The sequence below is a fragment of the Cynoglossus semilaevis genome, chromosome 14 (genome assembly GCF_000523025.1).
Source record: "Cynoglossus semilaevis isolate Cse_v1.0 chromosome 14, Cse_v1.0, whole genome shotgun sequence".
NCBI lineage: Eukaryota > Metazoa > Chordata > Actinopteri > Pleuronectiformes > Cynoglossidae > Cynoglossus > Cynoglossus semilaevis.
Window position 1 is genome coordinate 19286484 of NC_024320.1, and position 25376 is coordinate 19311859.

Below are 25376 nucleotides of genomic sequence, written 5' to 3' on the forward strand. Positions count from 1 at the left end.
AAAGTCAGAAATGGAAGAGCTAAAAACATATAAAGGACCCCAAAAGGTTTACCCAAACTAAAGTTTATTTCCATATGAAAAAACAATTCAACAATTTTTCAATAAATATTAAGTTTGGCCCGCGACTTCGTCCCAGTTTTTAATTTTGGCCCAGTGTGAATTTGAGTTTGACACCTCTGTTATAAACTGTCCGTGTATTAAGTTCGAATCATTGAAGCAATGCCAGTGGGTAAAAAAAGAAAAAAAAGAAGCCACTTAGAGGTCACGGGGTGTGGGGCTAAAGCCCGCCCCTCTCTCCCAGCTGAAACGAACCACAGTGAGTGGTTCACCGTTCGGGTGAGTTGGTCCCGGCTGTCAGGCAGCGAAGGGTTAAACCGAGATCTCACTGGCAGAACTTTCTCTCTGTTTCTTCCTCTCTCTCTCTCTCTCTCTCTCTCTCGCTCTCGCTCTCTGTCCACTGCGTTCAGCGGAAAACATCTGACTGCTGCTCGTTTTCCGAGGCTGTGCTGGAGTCTGAGTCATTTCTGAGCCAGAGGCATCACGGGTAACGAGCAGCAGCAGCAGCAGCAGGGTCTGACCGACACTCCACATCTCTACGTGTCTTCCTTCACACAGGTACGGTACGGTACGGTACTATTACGTCGCTGTTGTTGCTCCCAGTGTGTTTTCCATCTGCGCATCATTTAAATCGGTGCCACAGCGGCGCAGGTTAGCCATGTTCCCAGAGCAGCACTTCAGTCGCAGCCAAAGCTACAGAAATAACTACGATAACGTGCTGATAAAAGTTAGCGGTCAGTCTCCAACTGAAGTCGATGACGTATTATTTAGAACATTTAAAATGACTTTTACGTTTGTCAACATGTGTTGATTAAACGTTGATTTTTAAATTCACAGACATGGACACGTTTTCAAAAGTGACTTTTTCTGCCTCTAGGATTTATTTTTTTAAACTTTATTTCCCTCTTTGGAACAAACCAGCACAGACACAGTTGTATGGAAGTGTTGGCCTGCTCCGTGTTCACAGTGGGCCTGTGGTATTTCACCATCTCATTCACTTGCAGACTGAGTCATTCCCTGATTTCCTCCAGATGTGCACTAGTTTACGTTTCCTCACGGACCAGCATTGTGACATTTCTGCTTTTTTCTTTCTGCCCCCCCCCCCTTCCATTCTTGCTTCCAAATGTGAATCGACTCACCGATCATTCTCCTCCCCATCCTTCATCATACAGCAGTGGGTAAACTGTTATCCTTTAACTTATATGTGTAGTCAGCACTGCCTGTTTTATTAGCCCGGTTCCACACCGGCCTGTGGGATCCGAGCAATGTTTGTGTAAGAGACGGAGCAGGAACAAGTGTTGATGTTTGGGCTTCTCTCAGCGGCAGCACAACAAAAGTTTAACGTCAATGCCAAAATTCAAATTTCTTTTTTTTAAAGAAAGTAAATTTTTCTCATTATGGATAACGTGAAGTGTTATTGGCTTTACGGTGTGTACTACTGCATACGTTTCAGGCACAAGTTTCCACAACAACCGATAAACGGATGAAATGTCCGAACCTATAAACAGTTATCGGGATAATAAATAGAAAACCCTGAGAATTAACATCTGTTATCTCGTCCTGTACAGCTCTCATTCCCTCCATGAATCACATCGATGACCTGCCTGATCAGACTGAACTCTTTCTTGTTCCATATCACAGATCAACTAGAGCCGCAATTTAAATCTTTAAACCCATTTATTGATGCTTAGCTGAGCATCACGAGATCTTTTGCGTTCTGCTAGCGTAACATTAACCTCGGGTAATTGCTCAACCTTTGCCCACTGTCAACCTTTGGTCCCGTACTCACAACAACGAGAGTCTTGGTCTGTGTCGGCAGGGAGTGTGGTTCCTGGAGGTACGTGGTGTATGTGACACTTTCCGCTGGTTGTTTTGTTTGTTTTTGTTTATTCTTGTGTTCATGTGATTGTTGGCGTTTCTCGTAGTTGTTTTGTTTTGTTTTGTTTATTCTCTGATGGTAAAAACGGTGATCATTTCAGCGAGTAGATGAAGGTAAACGCTGTGTTATTTGTCAGGATCAGTGATGGGAATCGTATCTATTTATCATCTTGACATGTTCTTGTTTTGAGAAGAGTCTGGTGATGAAACGCGTCTGTTCCAGTCATTTGTAGAAAAACATGAAGGGTTTTAAGTTCACGTTGATATGATTTCATAAACTGCCGTCACGGACCACGGAGTGTGACAACTCTGTCTCGAGTTGTCTCCACCGTGCTCAGATGTTTGACTTGTATCATTATCTTGCCACTGAATACGAAGACGGTATTGCCGGTGTGTGTGGACGGTTGATGGGAAGTGCTTCGTTTGCTGTGGCAACATGTCACATGACCAGCATCATTCCTGTGATTTAACCCTATAAATTAGTATATGAGTCGTGTCTGTAACTACTATTATTATTATTACTATTTTTAAATAAGCTGCCTGTCTTCAAGAAACATTTGAAGACTCAGCTCTTCAGAGAGCACCTCCTGTCCTCCTCTAACCCCTACTCTCCTCTGTCTCCTTCTGCACTTGTTTCCCACTGGTTTCCTTTTAAAAGTTCCTCAGTGTAACCTGATTGTTAATCCTCCTCTTATAACTCGCTTTGGATAGAAGCATCTGCTAAATAATTGTTTCCCAAAGACTGGGTTGCGGCCCTCAGGTGTGTCGCAAGAGTTTTTTTTTTCTTTTTGTCTCGCATCATGTTTCCCAGGAGTTTACAGAACTTGTCTATTGACTTGACGCTCAAGGTTTGTGACTTTTAAAATATGGGTCCCCAGGAAATAAGTTTAAGTTGTAAAATGTAAGAATTTTTTGGATTTCTGTTGTTGGTCAAATTCCTTTTTGATTTTAGAGGATTTTCATTTAACTTCTGTCTGGGACTCATTCCTTTACAACTAAAAAAAAATTAATTAAAACCTCGGCTTCATCTCTGCCTTCGTGCCTTCTGTGCCAGGGTCACTGGTGGCAACAATTGTCTTTGTTTTTTCTTTTGTCTTTCGCCAAAGTTAGTTCTTGGCTAGACTAGATATTTAAAGCTGAACTGAAGAAGTTGGATTTTCTTTGTGAGGCAATTCCACTTTATAGGTCATATGTCCTGTTACTGTTCAGTTTTCTACAAGTGGAGTCTGTGGTTGTAAATGTTGAGTGTGGATAGTTAAAGGACACATCAGTGTTTATGGTCTTCACAAACCTTTCTCAGTAGATGGATTATAATCACCAACCATTAAAGCTCAACACATTGTTTGTGGTTTCACCAGCAACTGAAGGATTTCTGACTTTTTTTTTCTTGTCCACTACTCAAACTGTCTCACTTCACTTTTTGTGCTGCAGACAAATAAAAAAAAAAGAAGAATGTGTGGGTGTTAGGAGACGTCTGCCGACTTGACCTCACTGCCCCTGAACGCAGAGCTGTCGTCTTCTTTTCTCCTGACCGTCCACTGGCCCAGTGAGGCTCCCTCCACACCATGTCTGCAGAGGTGGAGAACAGCGTCCCTGCTGACAGCAACCCCGCTTCACCAACAACAGGCTCCACCTCCACCACCCCTCCTGCCTCTCCTGCCACGGCCACGTCCAAAATCCCCTTCAAAAAAGAGAAAAAAGGTGATTAAAAATTACATTTTTAAAAGAAATTATTTACAAGAATCTGTTCTTTTTTTAAATCTTTTTTTTTTTGTACAGTTCCAGAAAAAACAGACGAGTACTTGCTGAGCAGGTTTAAAGGTGATGGGGTGAGGTATAAGGCTAAACTGATCGGTATCGATGATGTCTCAGACGCCCGCGGAGACAAGATGTGCCAGGACTCTATGATGAAACTTAAGGTGTAACTTTAGATCTGATACTTGTCTTCTTGTTTTGTACAGTACATGTTGGCACAATTCTCTAAACCATGTTTGCAGTACTGCATTTTCTGGACTATACATTTATTTCACTATACGAACAAGTTCCTGGTCTTATTCTGCACCACTGAATCAGTTCATTCGCTTTGTTGCCTCTTAACCGGTGATGTTCAAATTTTTGGCTAGGTTTGACTAGTGGGCTGGTTCCAAAACTTTTAAACATAATTTAGCATGTTTTTATGTCTTTCGCCATCTAGTGGCATAAAAACAAATTCAATTCGTTGTACTGCATGAACCAGAAAAATCTCAGTCTGTCATACCTTTATTTATTTATTTATTTATTTTTTGCATTTTGTTCATATTTTTTATGGAATTCTTTAAGGTTTAGTCAGTGATGCAGCACAGGGTTCAGTTGTCATGGTGACGTCCCTGTGTCATACATATATATGTGGACTATATTTCTAGAAAAGGACCAACTAAACTACTAAGCAAAGTGCAAGCTATAGTCCAGAAAATATGATGAACATATATGGATGTAACAAATGTTAATCAGGAGTCAAGCTTCGTTTCCTCATCCGTAGTGCAACTTTTCACTGCAGGGCATGGCAGTAGCTGCTCGCTCCCAGGGCAAACATAAACAAAGGATCTGGGTCAACATTTCCATGTCGGGAATCAAAATCATCGATGAAAAATCTGGAGTGAGTTCGTCTTCACTTTTGCGATTTAGTCGATGCTTAGGACGTCGTACGAGGGTAGGGAAAATAAATCTATGTCTCTGTCACTCAGGTGATTGAGCATGAGCACGTGGTGAATAAAATCTCCTTCATCGCCAGAGACGTGACCGACAACAGGGCGTTTGGGTATGTGTGCGGTGCAGAAGGACAGCACCAGTTCTTTGCCATAAAGACTGCACAACAGGTATTTATCATCTGAGACTGGAAGAATAAACCCTTTCCTCATCATCTGTATAGCAGTAAAGAAGTACATCAATGAAACTGCTGAATTTTTTTTTTTAATTTTCATCACCACAGGCAGAGCCACTGGTTGTCGACCTGAAGGATCTCTTCCAGGTCATTTTCAACATTAGAAAGAAAGAAGCGAAAACAACACAGAAGGTAAAAGACTCAGAGAAGTTTGAAGTCAAAAGTATTTTTGTTTTTTTGGATTGTCTGTAATGATTCCCAGTTGTGTAGTTGGATAGTGAGGACATTTTCTCTCTGAAAAGTATTTTGTTGGACAGCTGACAGGATGTGGCCGTAAACGCCTCTGTAGAGTCAACACTGCCTCTCTGTGCTCACTTTGGGCATCACATCCTGAGGGGCTGCACTGAAATGATGTGAAATGACAGGGAACTTGGAAAATGCGTGTAAGCATTAACAGTCCACTTGTGTTTACAGGGCGAAAATGGCAGCGTTGTTGTTGAGGTAAGCCCTTGGAAGAACTTTGTTTTCTTTAACTTTTCTCTCACATTTCCTTCAACTTGCTCTCTTTTTTTTCTCTTTTTTTCTCTTTAATTTTTCCAGAATGGAAATGATGCCCTGTTGAATTTTAACAATGAAGCAAAAGCTGCTCAAGTAAGAGCTCCTGCTTTGTCTGCAGCCTAGCATTAAATATAATATCACTTAGTTTTTTTGTTGTTGTTGTTTTTTTTTTAGCAGGATATATATGTATATATATACAGTATATTTCTGTTTGTTTTTGACATCCAGCCAGTGGAGGAGCTCAACCTTTTTGGAGCTGTGTCAACCCCCCCAGACATCCAGGCTCCAAATGTAAGTGTGGTGTTGCAGTGTCAAAATGGCCCTTAATCTACAGCACGGTGGGATTATTTTATGCAATATATTGCAATATATGTATATATATTTAAAAACGTTCTTCATCGTGGTATGGTAAGTGTTGTGAGGTTGGATTTATTTTCAGTAGAGCTTGTGTAGGTACTGTAATAGCAGTGATGGATACTTCATGTATCTTTTACAGTAGATTGTTGGGAATCTGGCTCTACAATTTAATTTGTCTGTGTCCTTGTGTGAACTCGGTTCTAAAAAAACCTGCTTTTTGTGTTTTTTTCTTACTTCAAATTCATTCATTTCAGATCCAAATTCCTCTTTTGAAGAACCAACCTAATTATATATGTCAGTCAGTCTCATTATTCATGTTCGTTTAAAGCTGCCACTGGTAAACAGAATAAGATTAAAAAAAAAAAAAAATGTTACGGTAACCCGTCCCTTGTTGCTGTAATTTGAAATTACAGACATTTTAACAAGGGTAGTTGCTAATGTTGGACACTAGGGTGGCAGCTTTAAATGTTCCGTCGTTCACGCACCATTTCCCATTGTTAACACGTGTTGTTTATCTCCTTTTTGCAGAAATGATTCATTGAACTTTTGTTTTTCTTCTCTCCCACCTTGCCTTTCACATTAACCAGGACTCAAATGACATTTTTTTGCTGGACTTTTCCGCCGAAGTTGACAGCAATCAAAATTGCATAAAGGGAAACTCCTTTGTCATGTCGTGTTGTTCAGACAGTAGGACAGAGAACGCCCTTTCCTCATCATTTGGTTACTTCCCAGTCCCAGACAATGACCCTTTCAGAGACGACCCTCTTTCTCCGCCAGCAGCCAATAATTCCCACGTCTTCACCACGGCTAATACTGCACACACCGATGCTGGCAGCACTCATATGGCCATTGTTAACGGTGTCTTTCCTGAAAGTCTCAGTCACCAAATTAACGGCTTAACCAGCAAGAACATGATCCTCGCGTTGAGTAACGGACAGTGGCCACTAGGGGGCAAAATAACTCAAGGCAGCACAACAAGCATGATGGATGGAAATGATTCTAGATCGGTTCTCGCAAACAAAAATCCCTTTTTTGACTCGCCTTTGAAAAATTCACCCGTCACCAATGGCGTGACTCATCAAGCACAGGCCCCTGTCACCCATAGCAAGGATTCAGTTGTCATAAGCCCACCTCCGCAGAACTCTAAGGCTGGACGAGGTCGAAGGAGTACAAAGGTGAAATTCCACAGTGGGGTGACTCCCACTAGAACTGCATGTGATGCTTGACTATGGCGGTTTTGTACATTTTCAGAGGATATGGAAAACGTGCTAACCTCTCCCTCACTGTGCACCCCGGTTGTGTGCCTTGGTGTCAGATAACAGGGTGTGATGTGCCCGCGAATGCACTGGGTTTACAGATGCAAGACACCTGTAATTAGACGGCGTGGTTGAGGGCTTGTTGTTGGGATCTACTCTGTCTTTATGCATGCACAGGTGGTCACATTCTTCTCTAACTGGCTTTGGCAAATGACACTTTGACTGTGCTGCTCAGCAATCAACTGCACCCACCTCTGCTCGTAATCACTTTCTTTCATGCTATTCTTTCATGCTACAGTGATAAAGGCACGGGTAAGTGAGAAATGCCTGCATGCCATAATGTTTACAGCAGCCATGGCTGATAATCTGCAGTGAGGACGTTGGTATCGGTATTTATTTTGTACATCTTGGTGTTGACCAGTCGACAGGAAGTGACCTTTTTGGAGCAGAACTCTTTGCCGCTCCTGTTCAGTCTGAGGCTTCAGTGGCACCACATGACCTCTTCAACAGTGCTGCGGCCAACTCTGCCCCTTCTTCACTAGCTGCCCTGGGTAACGGTCACAGATTGTAGAGACTTAACTTTTGTCTTTCAGTGAAAACTAGGTCACATGTTTTTAACGTTGCTGCTTCTGTGTGTCTGTGATCAGGGAACCTTCAGCTGAATGCTCCAGCAGCCACCAGTGTCCCTGCAGTGAACATGTGGGGAGCCTCCACTGCTCCACCCTCCATGTTTCCTATGCCAGGTGTGACAGCTCCAGGTCCAATGCCTCACTATCAACAGCCATCTGGCTTTGGCGGCGTACCCATACCACCCACGGCCTGGGGCCAGCCGGGGCCATCTCAGTTTGGTGCCCCTCCACATGCCTGGGGCCAGCCTCCACCTGCTGTTCTGCCTGGTACTGCAGGGTGGGGTCAGCCGGCAACAACCAATCCTTTCCATGCCGGCCCGTTCCCTGTAATGGGTGAGCAGCCGGGTCCAGCTCGCCCTCCCCCTAGACCGCCCGCTAAAGAAGCACCACCCAAGGTGGAGAACAGTGCCTTCACGGCTTTGGACCCTCTCGGAGATAAAGAAAAGAAGAGTGGAAAGGACATGTTTAAAGATTTTCAGATAGCCAAGCCTCCAGCTATCCCAGCCAGGAAAGGGGAGCTCGCGTCCAGTGTTGCCCCGGCCTCCAGCAGCAGCGAAGCCGGTGCATTTGATCAGTACTTTTCCAGTAAAGTGGGTGTGGCTCAGGATGCCGCAGATCACGACGATTTCGATATCAATCAAATGTCGGCAGTTGTCAACGGTAACGAGGCTTTTATGATTAACTGGGACCATCATTTCAAGTTGATTTATGTCAGACGTCTGAGAATTGTTTGTATTTTTTGGTTCTGTGTTGTAATTTACCTGTCTAGATGTCCCAAAACCTGCTCCTGCTGCTAACCCTCCTCCAAGCTTTACCTCCGGCCTCCTGGGCGACGCCTTCTCTCAGGGACAAAGCCTCAATCAGAACATGTTTGATGATGCATTCGGGGCTCCAACCTCTAGTCCATTTGGGATGCCTGTGGTAAGGGTTGGAAAAAAAGAAGCAAAATTCACACCAACAATCTGCTTAGATAAAATAACTTTGGTTCTTGTGTTTGTCTTATCTCGAAACAGACGGCGTCTGCTGGTAAGAGTTCTGGTACAGCCACCTTTGATGATCCTTTTGGAAATCCCTTCGCTTGACAACAGACCTAATAGTTAAGTAAGTTGTTAGAAGGACCTATTTTGGAGTGAGCATTGTTAATTGAATTCTCCAATAATGAATTTGTCCCTGTTTTTTTCTCTGCAGTGGAAGTAGAGTAAATGGAGCCAACTGAGATATTCACGTCGTTTGGACAATCAACTTCAAATCTGAGACATTCCAAAACTCTTTTTTTCCTTTTGCTTCCATATAATGCCGGAGTTTTCTTTCTAATCAGTAGTTCTCTAATTTCCGAAGACCACTTGATCAAAAAAGTAAATGCCATGTCGTGATCTGCTGAAGAAAGAAATTGAATGTGTGAGAGAAGTGATGCCCAGTGAGGCGTACTGTGGATGCTGTGTGTATTACAGAAATAAAAAAAAAATTCAGCCTAAATCCTTTGAGCTTTTGATAAGTCTTTTTTTTGTTTTTCTCTGACTAAGCAGTTTACTGGAGCTTTGAAAGAAAGTAATAATGCCTGAGGGTCAAAGGTCAAAGCTGGAAACAGTGGTACAGGATTTTCTCGTCTGTTTTTGCCTAAATTAAAATCCTGAAAAAGCATAAACTTCAGACTCAGATCTGCTCGGACAATCCAGGCTTGACACTTTTTACACAGATTGTGATCAACTTTGTAAATGTAATAACTTATATTACATTACAATCCTGTAGCATGAATATCGGGCTTTTTGCAATTCTCTCAGAATTTTAAGCAATTGGCTTATATATTTAAAAAAATGTATTTATTTTAATCAGGCACAAAGAAAAGCTGATGGGATTGCTGTAGTAATCCTATTAAAATACAAATATATTTAATTTAAAACAGCAAAATCAGACTATAACAATAATAATAATAATAAATAATTTCTCTTAACTTTACACATTGTGATAATCCTATTTGTAACATGCTGTAAATTAAATGTACTTGTGAAATTCATTAACTGCCTCTCATATTGTACATTTAGTTTAGGAAGAACTCATTTTAAAACCTTTTAACAGAAAAAGAAAATGAGTTTTCACTAGAGAACTTTTCTTCTTGTTAGATTTAATTTATAAATGGACACTGACAACAAACTCAAAGTATTAGGATTTAACACAATGTATAGAGCTTTTGAAATGGATGAACATTTTATGCCTAATTAACAGCACACGTTCTTGGTTTGTTTGATTTGGTAATTGTAAAACCTTTAAGTGTAACCTGCATTTGACTTAATTTTTTAGTATTTAGATTGAATTTTTAGCAATTTTTGGCTCCTACTTGCACAAACTAAACTCTGTGGAGCCATGTTGGTTTTACTTTACTTTTTTAACACAACGGAGATTTTCCCTCATTATTCGAATATTTGTTGACAATAATAACGTAACCTCTAGTCCTGCTGTTAATCAGTCATTTCCATGCTCGGCTGTCAGAATCACATAGCTGGTCTGTTGCTGGCTGAAGAGTAGTTCTTACCTCATCCAGAGCCATGTCCAAAAGCCACTACACTTCCCACAAGCCTTTGCACAGATAACCGTAAAGCGTCATAAAAAACAATATGGCGCCTGAATGCGTGCATGGAGTTTGCTATGTGCCGCTATTCGTCGAATATAAAAACTAGTTTTTGCCATTGAAGGAGCACTTTTATGACAGGTATGTTGTTGTACACAATATTAGCATTATACAGGCGTTAATAGAACAAATATGGCTGCTACCGGTTCGTAGCATCACAGGAAACGTCCAACTATGACTAAGACTCAACTCCTGTCAGTCGAGTTTCTGCACAGACGTGTTTTCTAATTGTTTTCTTAGATTGCTTGTACTCTTTAAAATATTATTTTGGTCTTTTGAAGTTGGGTAAGGCTTCCAGGTGCCTTTTCCATGTGTGGACAGCGGTTGACGTTACTGCTCCTGTCAGCAGGACCAACAGCTGAGGCATGCAAAACAACACAGCACATTGAATGCATCATTTGTAATTTCCCATGAATAATTCTACTTTGTATTTACGCCGCACAGTATTAAACTGGTGATGTGTGATAAGAAATTATACATTATTGTTCGCCTGTCGACGTACTATAAATATCGGTTACGTTAGCTTGGTTCACCGTTGTCATATATTTTTTCTGACTTTCCATACCTGATCAAATTGATTTTTTTCTTCTTCTTCCATTTGCCTACGTGGCTGTTTGCATTTAGTTACATTTTGACCATTTGACCTTTCTTTATCATCTCAACTGCAATAACATCTTTTTCTTTTAAACACTTCTCAATGGGGATGTGATGACAATTTGGTCACACATATTATATAGTAATACCACGGTTCAACATTAGTATATATCCAACCATTGTTTATACATAATATGGTTACAAAATTAAATGAATATAACAACAACACCCAAATCATGCCCACTGTTCACTTTCGTGATGGGTTAAATGCAGAGGTGATGATTTGGTTGTGTGCAGTGGTGTGTCACAATGTCACAATGACAAGGAGTTCACTTTCCTTCCTGTCATTTAGATGATTATATTAACTAAAACAATCAAATCAATCAATTGGCTGATGATTATATTAACTAAAACAATCAAATACATAATTCTTCAATTGGCCATTAGTGATCATGCGCAGATAATACATTGAATCATTGCTTAAGCAATTATTCATATATATATATATATATATATATATAATCAAAAATTATGTTTTCGAGTACAGTCTCATGTGATAATACAGAATACTTCCCTTCTTTTTTTAGGCCAAAATGTTTCGCCGTTCAAGATTTAGTGTTCAGCCCAAAGTCACTGGCAAGAGCAGAGCTGCAGCAGCACCCCAGGAAGCCCCGCCAACGAACCAGGAGGCCACTGAGACCACTACCACGACTGCCAGTGACAGCAGCAAAACCAGTGCAGTAACAGAAATCCCATCTGCTGTGACTCAGTCAACACCTGCAGCCTCAGGGTAATTCACAGATGTCATAACTAACCAAACTTCAACTGTGTATTTTGTTCAATGATAGCATTTGTTCTCTCTTATGAACAGGGAAGTCAATGACCAAAATGTGGATAGCACTAGCTCCTCAGCGGCACTTCAGAGAAGAAAGCGGTTTTCTGTGAAGCCCAAGGTGGCCCCAGGTCGCCCCTCCACCCAGAGTCGGACACCAAAATCCCCCATCAAACCGGTCTTGGAAACCCCTGCTGAAGTACCGAGCTCAGACCTCGATAAGCCAAGCACATCCGATCAGAATGAGTCTCAAGAACTTCAGTCCCCACAACGACCTTCAGAAGAAAGCACGCAGCTCAAAGTACAAAGTGATACCACACCTGGATCTTCAGAACTACCAGCTGTAGCAGGTCCTGAGGCATCACTACAAAAAACTGGCAAACAATTAGAGAGCCAAGTTACGGACATTTCCTCTAGACCTCCGGTTAAAGCCCAGCCCTCTCTACCAGACAAAGAAACTGATGAAATATCAGAGAAGGCCAAGACTTTGGTCTCATCTAAGAGTGGACTGTCTATCTCAGCATCAGCTTCGTCTTTGAGTAAACTCCTCAATGATCCATCCGACTTACAGAGGCTAGCAAAGGCCCAGAAGTTAAGAGAACTGCTCAGAGAGGAAAAGCACAAGGAAAGGGTTGGTTCAGCTTCTCGTATAAGACCATTACCTTGACTTTCAAAGTGTCTCAGGTTTGTGCAAAAATATAAAAAATAAAAGTGTCTCAGGTTTGTGCAAAAATATGCATTTGATCTTTTATGATCATTTATGTCTCGAATCCTTATTGTGTTTCAGAAACTCAGGAAATCTAAGTGTCGTGGAAAGGAATACTCTTTGGATCCAGCAAAAATGACCATGAGAGACCTCATCCATTACCTTCCAATGTCCAACCCCATGAAGTAAGTGTCTCTCTGTAGCATATTTTCACCTATTTTCACTTTTATTAACCCTATTTTAAAAAGCTGATTTTAGAAATATGACTTCGCTGTTAACTCTACATATCAGCACCCTTTAAATGCAACGTCTTCTTTTGTCCTCATCCTAATTGTTTCATGTAGGGTGTCTTGGTTTCTTCCCTAATCTAGTTGCAATTTGCACTTTTTAGATCGAGTATTACCGATATGGCTCCTGAGAACGAAACAGTGGTTCCATCCTCACCAGGAAGAGAAGAGTAAGATGATTTCATCTCTGTCTAAAGGTTGAATGAGTAGGAATATTCAAATAGTTTGAAATACTTACTTTATTAATACTAAATAAAAATTGCAAATGTCGAAACGAGCATTGGAAGTCGACGTGTGAGTACAAAATCCGGGCACGCTTTCAAGAAAATAAACATAAATATGAATGACTAACACATACTTAAGATGTATATTAAATACAATTTTTTATTTTTTTAAACTAGTGGAAATATTTGCAAAACGTTCTCAAACTTCTGAGCTTTAAGCATTTTTTGATGCCAGTGTTGTTTAAATCCAAACTTTTTCTTCTGCCTCATGCCTACGTTGTATTTCTGCAGACCCCTAGAGAGTGCACAGGAACCTCAAGCCCCCCAAAACGATGCAAACCCAACTGTGGAGGATGAGGATGGGGATGTAGAGGAGGTGGAAGATGAAGAGCAGGAAGATTCGATCATGGTTCCCCAGGTTAAAGTTGCAGAAGATGGATCACTGATCATTGATGAAGAGAGGTCAGTTGGTAACTGTGCCATAATTGTGAACACATTTGTCCTAGTTCTGCAGTGAGATTGTCTCTCTGAATGTTCATGGACTTTTAACCTGTGTCTCAGTTTGACAGTGGAAGTCCAGAGAACAAAAGGACCAAACACGACACAGGATCGTGATCCCATCTTTGAGCGCGGGTCAACAACAACATACTCCAGTTTCAGAACATTGAAGATGGCAAAACCCTGGTCTGCTGAAGGTTACTATGAAATTCAAGTTTTGAAAAAAAAAGACATTTCTTATGTTTCATATAACTTCTGTCTGGTCTTATTATTATTATTTTTTCTTGCCTGTTTTTTTCTTTACCAGAGACAGACATGTTCTACTTGGCTATTAGTATGGTGGGAACGGACTTTTCTATGATTTGTCAACTTTTTCCTCTGAGAAGTCGCACAGAGATTAAGGTCAGTGATTTAACAGAGTTCAACAGAAAATAAGAAATAAATCGAAAAATTTGCTGTAAATGAAAAATCTATAACATTTTCAGAACAAATTCAAAAAAGAGGAGCGAGAGAATTGCTGGAGGATCGACAAAGCATTCAGTGAGTTTGTTAGGATGTTGTTGTTGATGGTGCTTAAAAAATGAATCAGTACAAAGAATAAAACATTATAATTTTACTAGAAATTGCTTTTGTAACTAAATAAGTTCTCGTGCAGTATTTACTGACAAAGAATCACAGCTGACAATTATTTTGTAGGAGACAAGCGTAAGCTGGACATAGAGTACTTTTCCAAACTGCTGGAAAAGATTTTGGAGTTTCAGAAAAACAAAAAGAAACTCAGAGCAATCACTCAGAAGAATGCTCCCAAAAAGAGCCAAAGAAGAGAAAAGGGTAAGTAATTCACCCTGTATTTCAGTATCTGTATTTCTTTATCACAGTCATTGTCCAAACCAAATACATTTTTATTCCTGTTTCCTGTGTGTCTGTCCACAGGGAAGAAGAAGAAGTCTAAGAAACTGACTGATATAGAGGAAGAAGATGAAAATGAAGACGACGATGAAGTGCTTGATTTGGAGGATGAGGAGGAAGGAGGAGAGAAAGAAAACGACAACCTCGCTAATGAAGACGAAACTTCATTCTCGAAGCCCAAGAGACAACAGAAAAGGAAGACTGAACAGGATGATTTAAATGAAGAACCAAACAATAACAAAAAGAAAAGAGCTGCAAAGGGTGTGTGCGCTGACTTAGTACTGTTGTCATGTAGAACACCAGAGGGTGTGTTGTTTGCTCTACATTTACTGCTCCTGCAGACCAACTATTAGTAAAAGCATGTAGTACATTAAGTTAATTTTGCTTTTGCTTCAGGTGAGACCAGCATACCTGAACACACTGAAGCTGCACTTCCTGAGAACCACACAAGCACAGAGACGTAAGGAAATAATCACACACAGCAGTGGTTCCCAAACTTTTTTGGCCTGAGAATGATATGTATATATATCTATATATATAATCTCTAATATATAATCTCAAGCCAAAATATCCTACCATATTTTTGTCTCCTGTTTTTACTGGCTCTGAAAGGTCTGACGATGTGACTCCCACCAAGGACACACCAGTTAAACCGGTTGAGCTCTCCAGAATGAGAGTGGCAAAACCTCTGCTGCCCCTGGGCAGAAAATGGGGTAAGAAGCCTCCGCTGCCATCAACAAGACCTGAAGAAAGCATGGCAGATGAAGAAAATGAAAATGTGTGTGACGGCGCCTCAGACCAGGTCAATATTTACACTTTTTATTTTTTTTGATAAGTCACTAAATCTTTGGGTTACTGGCATAAAAGAATAGATGAGTGAATGTTGACTCTTCTTTCTCCCTTTCTTTGTCTCAACTCGTCTTCTTTTTTTTCTTTTTTTTGTCTCACTTAACTCATGAGAAAATAAGGTTCACACTGTTTCGTTCACAAGACAATTTTGTCACAAAACGAGCTCCAGACGATTATGATTTTTTATAATTATGTACATATGTTTTTGTTTTTTTTTTACAAAAATACTGTTGGTGGTGGAAGTTCTTCCCACGTTCTAAATATTTAAATGCCACTTCCGCTATGATGGAACCTTAAACAGTCTTGATTTATATAATAGCAGGTCACAAGTAATGTTTTTCAGGTACGTACTGCCACCTACTGTACAAAAGTGTGTAGTGTCATGGTACTGTACTTTTGACCACTGACTTTTTGGGATAAAACAGCCCACTACTTACGCCTTGGTGCAGATTTATTCATTGTCACGCATTTGTATCGATTTTTAACTTATTCATTATTCATTGTTACATCCGTACCAAAGACATTTGTGCTGTTAATGGGGTCACACTGGAGGTGTCCCAATGTACAGTATTCAGCAAGTGCTACCAGGAGAAATGCGTTAAAGTAATTGCTGATGACATATTTTTTGTAAACTATCCGTAGGTAAACAAGGAGTCATCGCCTGTAAAACAAGCCGGTCTGGAGCAGTCAGCTGAGGCTGACGTTTCCTCTGAAGAAGAGTATGCCACTGTTCAACCTCCGAGACCCACAAGGTACGACATATCTCACACTCCAATACCAGCATTTGAAGTCACTAAGGCTGTCAGAATTAACTTGTTTAATGCAAAATATTTCTGATTTTAATATTGGACACATTTGTCTTATCCCAGTTGATACATGTGTAGTCAATTTTACGCTAGTTAAATTGTTCTTGGTTCACAAAAGCAATAAGATCTTAAAATCCCATCTTAATGTTTGTGGAAGCTTCACCAAAGTTTATTGGTTCTTCAAACCTCCATCAAGATGCACAGTAATGAATAAAATACACCAATGTTTGTAGAAGGTCCTTCTGAGTTGTTCTGTTGCATATTTGTCTTGACAGTTTTCTATAATAATAATTCCATTTATTTGGATTTAGTCACTAAAAAAAAAACCCAGATAAAATACATACATCTTCGTGTTGTTATTTGTCTTTTTGCTTTAGGGATAAACAGAATTTTCTTTTCATTTTTAGGAATTAATTTCATATTATCACGATTATTTTAATTAATTGCCATTAATCTGGAGCAACAGTGTGTTAAATCAGAATCAAAATTGTATTGTTTTAGTCAAGATTTTCATAAGTATGTGTGGTGTATTTTGGTGTCAAGGTATGGAAGAATGCCTAAGCCCACCAAGCCTCTAACGTACTCTGCTAAAGAGGCTGAACACTCCGATGCCCCCGCTGCCTCATCAGTGGACACAGCTGCGTCTAACCTGAAGTCTAAACCCAAATGTTCAACCAAAAGAGGGCGAACATCGAAACAACAGTCTGCCCAGGAGTCCAAAAAGCCCAAACTAGTCACACTTCGAGCTTCCCAGTTGCAATACAGTGACGATGAGGAGGAAACGCAGCTGGAAGATCATGAGGAGCCAGAGAGAGAAGTGGACTCTGAGGACGGCACTGCCTGTGTCTTTGTGCCTGCCAGCCTACGTTCCCCACCACCGGTGATCGCAGAAGTTGAAGAAACTATGGAGGAGGTAAAATGTTGTTGTTTTGCATTAGCACCCAGCTTCCAGTGTTTTATTTTGCTTTTTTTTTCATAATCTACTAAGTAAACATGTTTTTTTTGCTTTTATTTGGTTTATGCATGGATTTACACTCTCATTTTCACACAATCGACTCTGATTCCTCATCCAATTCTTAGCTTGATATCTTGGCTAATATGCCCGATGTGTTGGGCATTTCCCAAGATGCACTGTGCCATGATGTCTCTTGGGATAAGGCACAAAATCAGACAGGCACAGCTGAACCATGTGAACATCAGTTGGACCTGCTAGTTGTAAGTTTCCAATGTCTAAAATGAGTACCAGTAAAATTGAAGTGATAAAAGTCACTCTTCTTCTTAAGTTCTGACTTTTTCAACATTAATCCTGTATTTTTTTTTGTTTCACTTGTAAATATTTTTACATAATTTGCTAAAGGAGCATGTTTTAATTGAACTCTGAATTACATAATACAATAAAAGACACTAACAAAGCAATAACATTAGAAATCTGAGTGAATAATTACGTTAGCAGTTTTACATTTTAAATAAAATTCAGATGGTTGTTTTAATCTTTGAGGCTTCTTTGAGAATCTTTAAGTATGACTTTACGTTTTTTTTACAGGATGTAATAGACTACCTTTCTTCAGAACAGACAGAGGGTACGAAGTAATTCACAGTAAATAACACCGATTATTTTTTTGGTTTTTAAGATTGTAGTTAAAGTATGCAGTTTTTGTTTCAGTGTGTGAAGATGAAGGCTACAATGAAGCTGCTCAAACACTGTTGACTATTAGCAACATGATGCATCTCCCTCAGACAGCAGAGAACCAATCAGCTGCACAAGATGATGTAACAGGTAAAAAAAACTGATGCTGAAAAATTGCCTGTACTCACATTTGATTTAATTTATTTTAATATATTTTAAATTAACGTGATTTTCTTTTGTTCTTGCAGACGAACTACCAGAGTGTTCCAGAAAGCCTCGGCCACACATTGACTTGGAGGAGAGCAGTGAAACAGCAGTGAATTCGAGTGATGGAGTCTCACAAACACCAGAGCCCAGCAATCAGCTATGTGGTGTCTCAAAAACAGTTGATGATACAGACTGTAGCTCACAAATAGACCCAAGCCCAGAGGAGTCAGAAAAACATTCCCCACAACCCAGAAAGGTACTACCTAAATTGAAACCTAAACCTAATTTAGCAGTGGTTTCAATGACTGCACAGCCCCAATCACAACCAGACAACATATCAGAGCCGACAGAGCATAAAGAAGATAGCAACACGCGACCTGTCCACTGTCCACCCAGTGAGACATTGTCATCTCATGAAGAAGTCTCTGAAATCACAGATTCACCTTCAGTGTTTGCCCCGTCATCTGATACAAAATCTACTGTTTCACCACCGAAGAATCCGTCCGCAAACAAAGAGTCAAAAATGACAAATAATGAGCTTGTTGAGCAAATGTATCATGTTTTGCCAACGACTCGTCTGAGTGTCTCAGAAGAACAAACCCTGCCTGATATTCCATTTGAACCCAATATCAGTGATGCATGCTTGTCATCTGCAGTTCTGGAGAAGAGAGAACCCACTCAGGATGAGTCAGAGAGTCATGGTAACTTGGTGGAGTCCGATTCACTTGTAACAGTGTTACCAACTGGGCAAAACACGAGTGAACATCCTGCATCATGTGATTTGTCCTTCTCCAAGAAAGAAGGAGATGAGGCTGAGCTTTCCCCTGGTGGCCAGCTCAGAAGATCAAGGTCACAGAAGGTCAAACCTGTACCAAACATACCAGGGACATTAGGAACCACTCGATCAAGAACTCCAGTCGTTGAAGAGCGAGACGAAAGCGACTCTTCTGTCAATAAAACGAGTCAAAGCACTAGTCTTTCTGCTGTCGTAACGTCACCAAACTCCCCCTGTGAAGCCACCACAGAATTGTCATGTATGGGAGACGAGCAAGTTCAATGTGAAACATCAGTGGATGCTATGTCTTTTCTAGGACAGAGTGAGTCAAAAAGTCATCCTCAACTTACAAACCAAGACGTGGGGTCAACATTGGCAACCACAGATGACAAAGGGTTAAGTCACAGCGAAACATCTGGCAGTTGTTCTCTGTTGGGATTGGTCTCAACGGCTGATCAGGACCTGGGCCTTGTCCAAGAGATCAGTGAACATGCTGTGACACAAAAAGAATCACCTGTCACTCAGCAGGTAGAAAGTGAGGTCAAATCAGCCGTATCATCCAGAAGGAGTCGATTCCCAAGGGTCCAACCAAGAATACCCCAGACCTCAAGGTCTAAACTTCAAACCAAAAAAGACTCTGAAGAAAACGACTCGATAGCCGCACCAATTTTATCATCTCCTAAAAAGTCAAATCAATCAGTAATTTCAACCTCAAATTTACCACCCGCTAATAATCTGTCTCCAACTGAGGAAGTAGACAGGTCATTGGCAATGACAAAGTTACAGGCTGGACAAGAGTTGATTCCTCTCCAGGAGAGCAGTGAACATCGTGTGACTGTAGCTGTTGACAGAAGTGAGGCTCAAATGAAATTTGACTCTGATAAAACTGGTTCACAAGCAGAAGAAGTAAAAAGCTGTGGGGAGGCTGAGCCACATGTTGGTCAGAAAGAAGAGAACAAAGTTACATCTCCCTGCACGTCTAGAAGACGATCGCAGAAAGTTAAGCCTAAAGTTAACATACCACAGACATCGAGACCTTCCAAACTCTCACCTAAAAAAGCCAAAGACGTAGTAGAAATTGAATCAAATCCAGCATCTGTAAGTGAACAAGGAGAAATCCTGACTTCTTCTGAAAATGAAACAAGTCTGGGCTCAGGTTCGCTTTCAGTTTCGATTCCATCATTGGATGTAGGCTCCACTCTTACAAATGAACAACCGTCAACTGCAGAGCTGGAAAGGGCAGACGAGAAGATTGTTGGACGGACGTGTGCTGTTGGGTCACCTCTAGGTCACTATCAATCAGAAAACCACAGCCTGTCGGATGTTTTGTTTGAACACAGCCGCAGAAACACAGAAACAGCCAGTGAAAAGGCCAAATGTCGTGATGCCACATCTGAGAGCAGCAATAACAAAGTGACATTTGACACTGCCTCTGCACGATCCAATAGAGGAGAAAATGTACCTCCTATCCAAGAGAAACTTCGCAATCTTGATGCAGAAGTTGCAACTGTCAGTCAAATGGAAGAGAGTGACGCCCTCCAAGATGTAACTCAGTCAAAACCCACCTGCTCTAAACATCGAATGACAGATTCTACCCAGGACGTCGTCATTCTTCCAGAAAAACAAAGTGAAGGTGCTGACACTGACAGTGCTTCTGCTTCCGTTCAGTCAGTGGAACTGTCCACCTCTGACAAACCAACATTACTGACTGTGAAACCTAAATCTGAGCTTGGACTTGAAAGCACCACTGATAGTCCTAAGGCAAGTGTCCCTCAAAGAAGAAGGTACTTTCCCAAGGTCAAACCTAATTTGGTGTCCTCTCCCAGACGCATATCGACCACACAGCGGCAAAGAAACAGCACTGACACCTCAGATGAACAGCCTGTTGGCATTCCTCAGATACAAGTGGAACGCACGGACAAGAATACACAGATAAAAGGTGCGAACAGTCCGTCAGTTGAAGGCAGCACTGGAGAATCTGCAATTACAGAGGCCAACGAGAGACTTGACAGCACAGGTGATATGAACACATCCTCCAGTGGCATTTCCATAGCAACACCATTTATTGCTGACATCCTGAAAAAGTCAGTTACTGAACATAAGGTCAGTGAAGTCTCATCACGAGAAAGAGGTTCAACAGACGGTGAAATATCCAACAATATCAAGGTGGAAGCTGGCTGCTCCAGGACACCACCAGCAGATGATTCAACGACAGCTTTAGGTTTTCTCTCCTCCAAAGAACCTCATGCCTCCTCCATACAAGACAAAGAGGAAGTAGGCCCATCTTCCCAAAGGTGAGTTATTTTGTTTCTGATTGGGCTTTCTTAAAAAATGCATTAATTCTGAATTAAGATTTTAAAGCATTTTGAGGCACGGGCAGAATGACATACACTGTTTATCATAGAATTCCACTGCCCCCCCCCCCAACTTTTTCATGTCTGATACCGATACTGCAACTTGGAGTATCTGTTGATACCGATGCCTGTCCAATACATTCTTTTCTCCTTTGCCATACTGAAGGCTGCTGTTGCTGGGGCAATAGTGTCTCTGTTTACGGCATGTCACGCAAAGTGAAGTTGAGTGTTTGGGTTTAGGAATCAGATCGTCCAGATGTGTCCAGCCGCACTGAGCGCAGGGCAGTAAAGTAGTAGTAGTAAGTCTACGTCTGAAAAGCTGACTGACTTTGAAAGCAACTCTCGAGGCATCGTATTGACTAAAATTCAACAACTCTACGATGCTAAATTTTTAATAAATACATTTGCATCTTTTTTCCCTTAATTATTCATGATTAATTGTGATTAACTGACATTGTGATTAATGCACAGCTCAGATTATTCAGATTAAAAATGTTTAATAGTTCACCAGCCCTAGTTTCCATTGATGTAAAATTCTTTTAGGTCATTTTACCAAAAGCATTAAAATATTTTTCTTTTTACTGACAGCAGTCAGTCAGAGCTTCACTGCTCTTCAAAACCTACAAGTAAAGCCCCACAAACACGCAGAGGGAGACTGATGAAACCCACGCCCAACCTTGGACGCAGTAGGTCTTTGCAACCTCAGAACCAGAGAACCACACAGGATGTCAAAGGTACTTGTATTCAAACATGTTTTCAACAATTCTTAGCAAATCTGTAGGATTCCTGTTACTGATGTGTTTCATCCACACAGATACTGGTGCAGTGTCAGTCCACAGACCTGTGCCTGAAGTACAACCTAATATCCAAGAATCAGTGAAGGAGAATATTCCATCTTCCAGTGCAGCGTGCCTCCCTCTTGACGGTGACTCCATGTTGGTCCGCTTGACAGAAACTGATGGTCAGCAAAATGAACATGACCCATCTGTTGATGTAACTTTTCTGGGATGTGAAACACAAGAAGTTGACATTTCCCAGGTGAGAACATTTAACATTTAACAGCACTCTCTGTCTTGGTGAAATATTATAATACTATTTTATTTTGTAGACAAACAAATACAGACTGTAGTTTCCTGTATTACAATAGTCATCTCTGCCATTTGCATGGGTTCCACAGGCCTTATTTTGGTCCTCATTATTTACACAATGCTGATGCCGGTATCAGGACCAATAGTTCATTCAAATAGTCATACCTGAAAGATGTTTTTTGACATTTATTTAGTTTTTTAACCGGTAGTGTTATGGATACATGTGTAGATCACATGTGTAGTTTAATGACGTACATGAAAATACATGTTTAAAAAACACTTAAGTAACTTTGGAGCCCGAGATGTTAGACGATATAATCAACTAAAACACCGTCTCTTCTTCCTCAATCTATAGATCACACCAACAGTGACTTTAGTGGAGAGAACTCCTCAGTGCTCCACCGTGTTTCCAGCCTGTAAGTAAAACCCGCAGTAGCTGTTATTTTACATCAGATGAATGACTCTGGTGGAGACTGTGTTGACACCACAGCAGGAGTTAAGTTTTTTTTATTCCCCTTTCAGTGACTACAGAGCAGTTGCCTTCAGATCCAGACGAGCCGTTTTTCATCCTCTCCCTCACTGAGATTCCAGTCAGCTCATCGGCAGAGATGATGGACACCACCGTGGAGACTCACCATTATGTCGGAGATACATTTACGCAGCAACAGAGGTTTTTGCAGTTCTGCATGAGCCAAACATCCAGACATTTAATTAGCAGATAATATGGTTATATTTTAAGGTGATTTGTTTACTTCTTCCATCAGCAGAGATTCTGGACAGCCTGTAGCGGTTCCTGTTGAGGAATCTCCCTTAGAGGTAAGCCACACCCATGTTAACGCTGCAGAGTCGCTGACACGGTTGGTCAAGTTACAAAGAACCACACGTTTGTAAAATACCTTGGCTAAACTCAAGTTTTATTTTTCATTCTACACCAGGATGTTATCAAGGAAAATCCCCTAAACACACAGGGTACATTGACAGTTTTTTTTACAATTATACTGATACCTAACATTTGAAAAAAGTCCTAATTGTATCATGTTTTGGAACAGAAGGTTCAACAGTGCAGCCATCCACATCACCGGAAACTGAAGATAATATGAATATAGCTGAATTTTCTTCCAAAACGGAGACAAAGCAGAGATCGCCGAGGCCTCCAAGAAGAGGTCTAAAAAATATTCCTCCTCTGTGTTGATTTTTTAAATTTTCTTACACCAACATGACATGGATTTTTAATACTTTCTAATTTCTAATTTACTAATTTCTCACTTTATGTTTTTTTTTTTTTTAAGCAGCCAAGCTCCAGGTCAAGCCTGACACTACCAGGACACGTGGCAGCAGGACTTTGAGAGTCGACATCAACCAAGACTCTGACCTTCCACAGTTTTCCATGCAGCCGCAAGTCTCAGTAGACAATAGAGCTGAGCTGGACCGTCCAGGGAGTGGTCCTGGAGATGATGTTTCAGAAGCAGAAATTAAGACCGAAAATATGAAGACAAGGAAAAGTACTAATGGGTAACGAATGGCAATTAAAATGACAAATGACACCTTAGGCTTTTATGAATTTTTTTTAAATATATATATCAAATACTTGTATTTAAGTTAATTTTAGTTACTTGTTCACCATTATTTTACTCTACAAACAATCGCCACCAATGTTTGTCTTTCCAAGTACCACTAGTATGACCATCTTTATAATACTGCAGTACAAGTCTGTCTGTCTGCCCGTATCAGGCAAAGCCAGGCTGGACTACAGCACGTTTTATCGCTAAATAAACCAAACAGCCAAAATTAGTGTTTTTCATAAAAATATGCTCAGACCGAGGCCATGTCTTCACAGAGCTATACAAAATGAACTGAAAACCACATGTAGGTGCTGAATAAATACATAATATTATTGATTTCAAATACTGTCTGTTCTTTACTCTGATAAATAACTGGCATTTTATTTTTCCCTATCCATCTTACGACCAGTGATCCTCTCCCTGGCCGAGCAACATCCAGCATTTCTAAGGTCAAAACTGAACAATCCACCTCCATCCCCGTGGCTTCAACGTCACAAACTGTTGCTTCCTGTAGCCATGTGACCAAGCAGCCAGGGGAAACCTCAACAACTCTCACTACTTCATCTTTAGAAGAGTCTGTTCAACAGACCACTGAACACAGTCAACTGTGCTCAGACGTACTCATAAACAAACAGGTGAATGGAGAGGCTTCATGACTCACTGTTGATTTGTCCATACAAACTAGAGAACTTTCCACCTCATCTCATCTCATCTCATCTTATCCTTTCCTTTGTTGCAGTCGTGTCCAGAGCACATTGAGGAGGAGTCCACCACCGTGTCTGAGTACTTCTTCAGCGACATTTTCACTCCAGTGGAAGAAGACTGAGCCATTAGAGGTGCAGCAGGGAGGGTACCGGCCGAGGCCGAGCTCCTTATGTGTAGAACCATTTATGTAAAGATTAATTTATATAGGTTTTATATTTTGTACTCCAAGGAAGTGTGAATGTGTATTATACACCCTCCCTCTTTAACAAGCACCTCGAGCACCGTACATATTCAGCATGTAAATTTTGTGTGATCATTTTTTTGCACTGCTTTAGAAAGGCTGCAGCCCACTTGAAACAATTCAATTCGAGGTGATTTGTTATTGAACAAGGCAGGTCAATGTAAATAATGTGCAATTGCGAATGAGCTTCTTCTGAGTTGACATCATGTTAGCACATTCAGTCTTCTCCTAATTTAAGTCTTTTTGTGTCGTTGTGATATCTATATATCTGAAACATTTTTGTTTATATTTGATAAATTACTTGATCACGTTGTACATTTTGTTAATATGTATAAATATCTATACATCATATGTATTGTATGATGTTGAACTTGAAGAATAGTGTGAATAGTTGTGGTTAAGGCATCCTGTCTATCGTGTAATTCATACAATGCCCCCATTTATTTCCATTCAATATTCCTTCAGAAACAATTTTGTTGAATTTATTTTAGATATAATAAAAATGTTTTACCTCAACTAATGGGTTTTTGTGCTGGATGCTAAATGACAAAATGCTTGAATCGACTTATTCTAGTTAAATTAATTTAATTAAATGTTTTTCGATATTTTGTAATGTATGAAAGTCATCTTTTCTATCTTAATAGTTGGTGTCATACCTTGGCAGGTGTAGTCAATCAAACTTAAAACACACACAATTACAGTGGGACGGTAGGGGGCGCCAAATCCGCATCACACCTTTACAGTAAAAGGGCTCGAGCTGACTCAGTCAGTCCACAAGTGAATATCTCCACTTGGCAACATTACTGGGCGAGTTTCTGTTTCCAAACGTCCAATGGAATCTTCCAGTAGCCTCCTTACCTGCAGCGACTTTGACGTCAGCCTGGTCCAGAA

The 25376-nt window shown here is 40.6% G+C and overlaps 2 protein-coding genes across 16 annotated transcripts; both read left to right on the forward strand.

Moving 5' to 3' along the window:
• Window positions 1–323: 323 nt before the first annotated feature.
• dab2 (DAB adaptor protein 2) lies at window positions 324–9071 on the forward strand. 6 transcript variants are annotated; one of them, XM_025062102.1, is made up of 15 exons: window positions 324–615; window positions 3367–3636; window positions 3715–3854; window positions 4472–4570; window positions 4659–4790; window positions 4904–4987; window positions 5270–5296; window positions 5396–5446; window positions 5582–5644; window positions 6298–6885; window positions 7388–7517; window positions 7614–8255; window positions 8365–8516; window positions 8609–8691; window positions 8784–9071. In XM_025062102.1, the coding sequence occupies exons 2-14, from the start codon at window positions 3501–3503 to the stop codon at window positions 8675–8677; spliced, it is 2313 nt and encodes a 770-aa protein (XP_024917870.1). In that variant the 5' UTR covers window positions 324–615; window positions 3367–3500; the 3' UTR covers window positions 8678–8691; window positions 8784–9071. The 6 variants fall into 6 exon arrangements, with proteins under 6 accessions (XP_024917870.1, XP_008323941.1, XP_008323943.1 ...); XM_008325719.3 differs by having other exon boundaries at window positions 326–615; window positions 8609–8696; XM_025062101.1 differs by lacking the exon at window positions 324–615 and adding an exon at window positions 1499–1894 and having other exon boundaries at window positions 8609–8696.
• Window positions 9072–9713: 642 nt separating this feature from the next.
• On the forward strand, window positions 9714–24997 carry zgc:162472 (transcription factor TFIIIB component B'' homolog). Of its 10 annotated transcripts, XM_025062242.1 has the most exons (30): window positions 9714–10302; window positions 11403–11605; window positions 11687–12278; window positions 12435–12538; window positions 12745–12810; window positions 13156–13326; window positions 13426–13559; window positions 13670–13764; window positions 13848–13902; window positions 14059–14193; window positions 14296–14532; window positions 14668–14731; window positions 14884–15073; window positions 15763–15872; window positions 16470–16839; window positions 17007–17141; window positions 17470–17506; window positions 17590–17703; window positions 17802–17960; window positions 18195–20829; window positions 21478–21623; window positions 21704–21927; window positions 22333–22393; window positions 22500–22647; window positions 22742–22793; window positions 22913–22946; window positions 23027–23140; window positions 23267–23489; window positions 23949–24174; window positions 24279–24997. In XM_025062242.1, exons 2-30 carry the CDS (start codon window positions 11409–11411, stop codon window positions 24363–24365), a joined length of 6915 nt encoding a protein of 2304 aa, XP_024918010.1. In that variant the 5' UTR covers window positions 9714–10302; window positions 11403–11408; the 3' UTR covers window positions 24366–24997. The 10 variants fall into 10 exon arrangements, with proteins under 10 accessions (XP_024918010.1, XP_008323940.1, XP_016894410.1 ...); XM_008325718.3 differs by having other exon boundaries at window positions 17802–20829; XM_017038921.2 differs by having other exon boundaries at window positions 17802–20829; window positions 23030–23140.
• The last annotated feature ends 379 nt before the right edge of the window (window positions 24998–25376 follow it).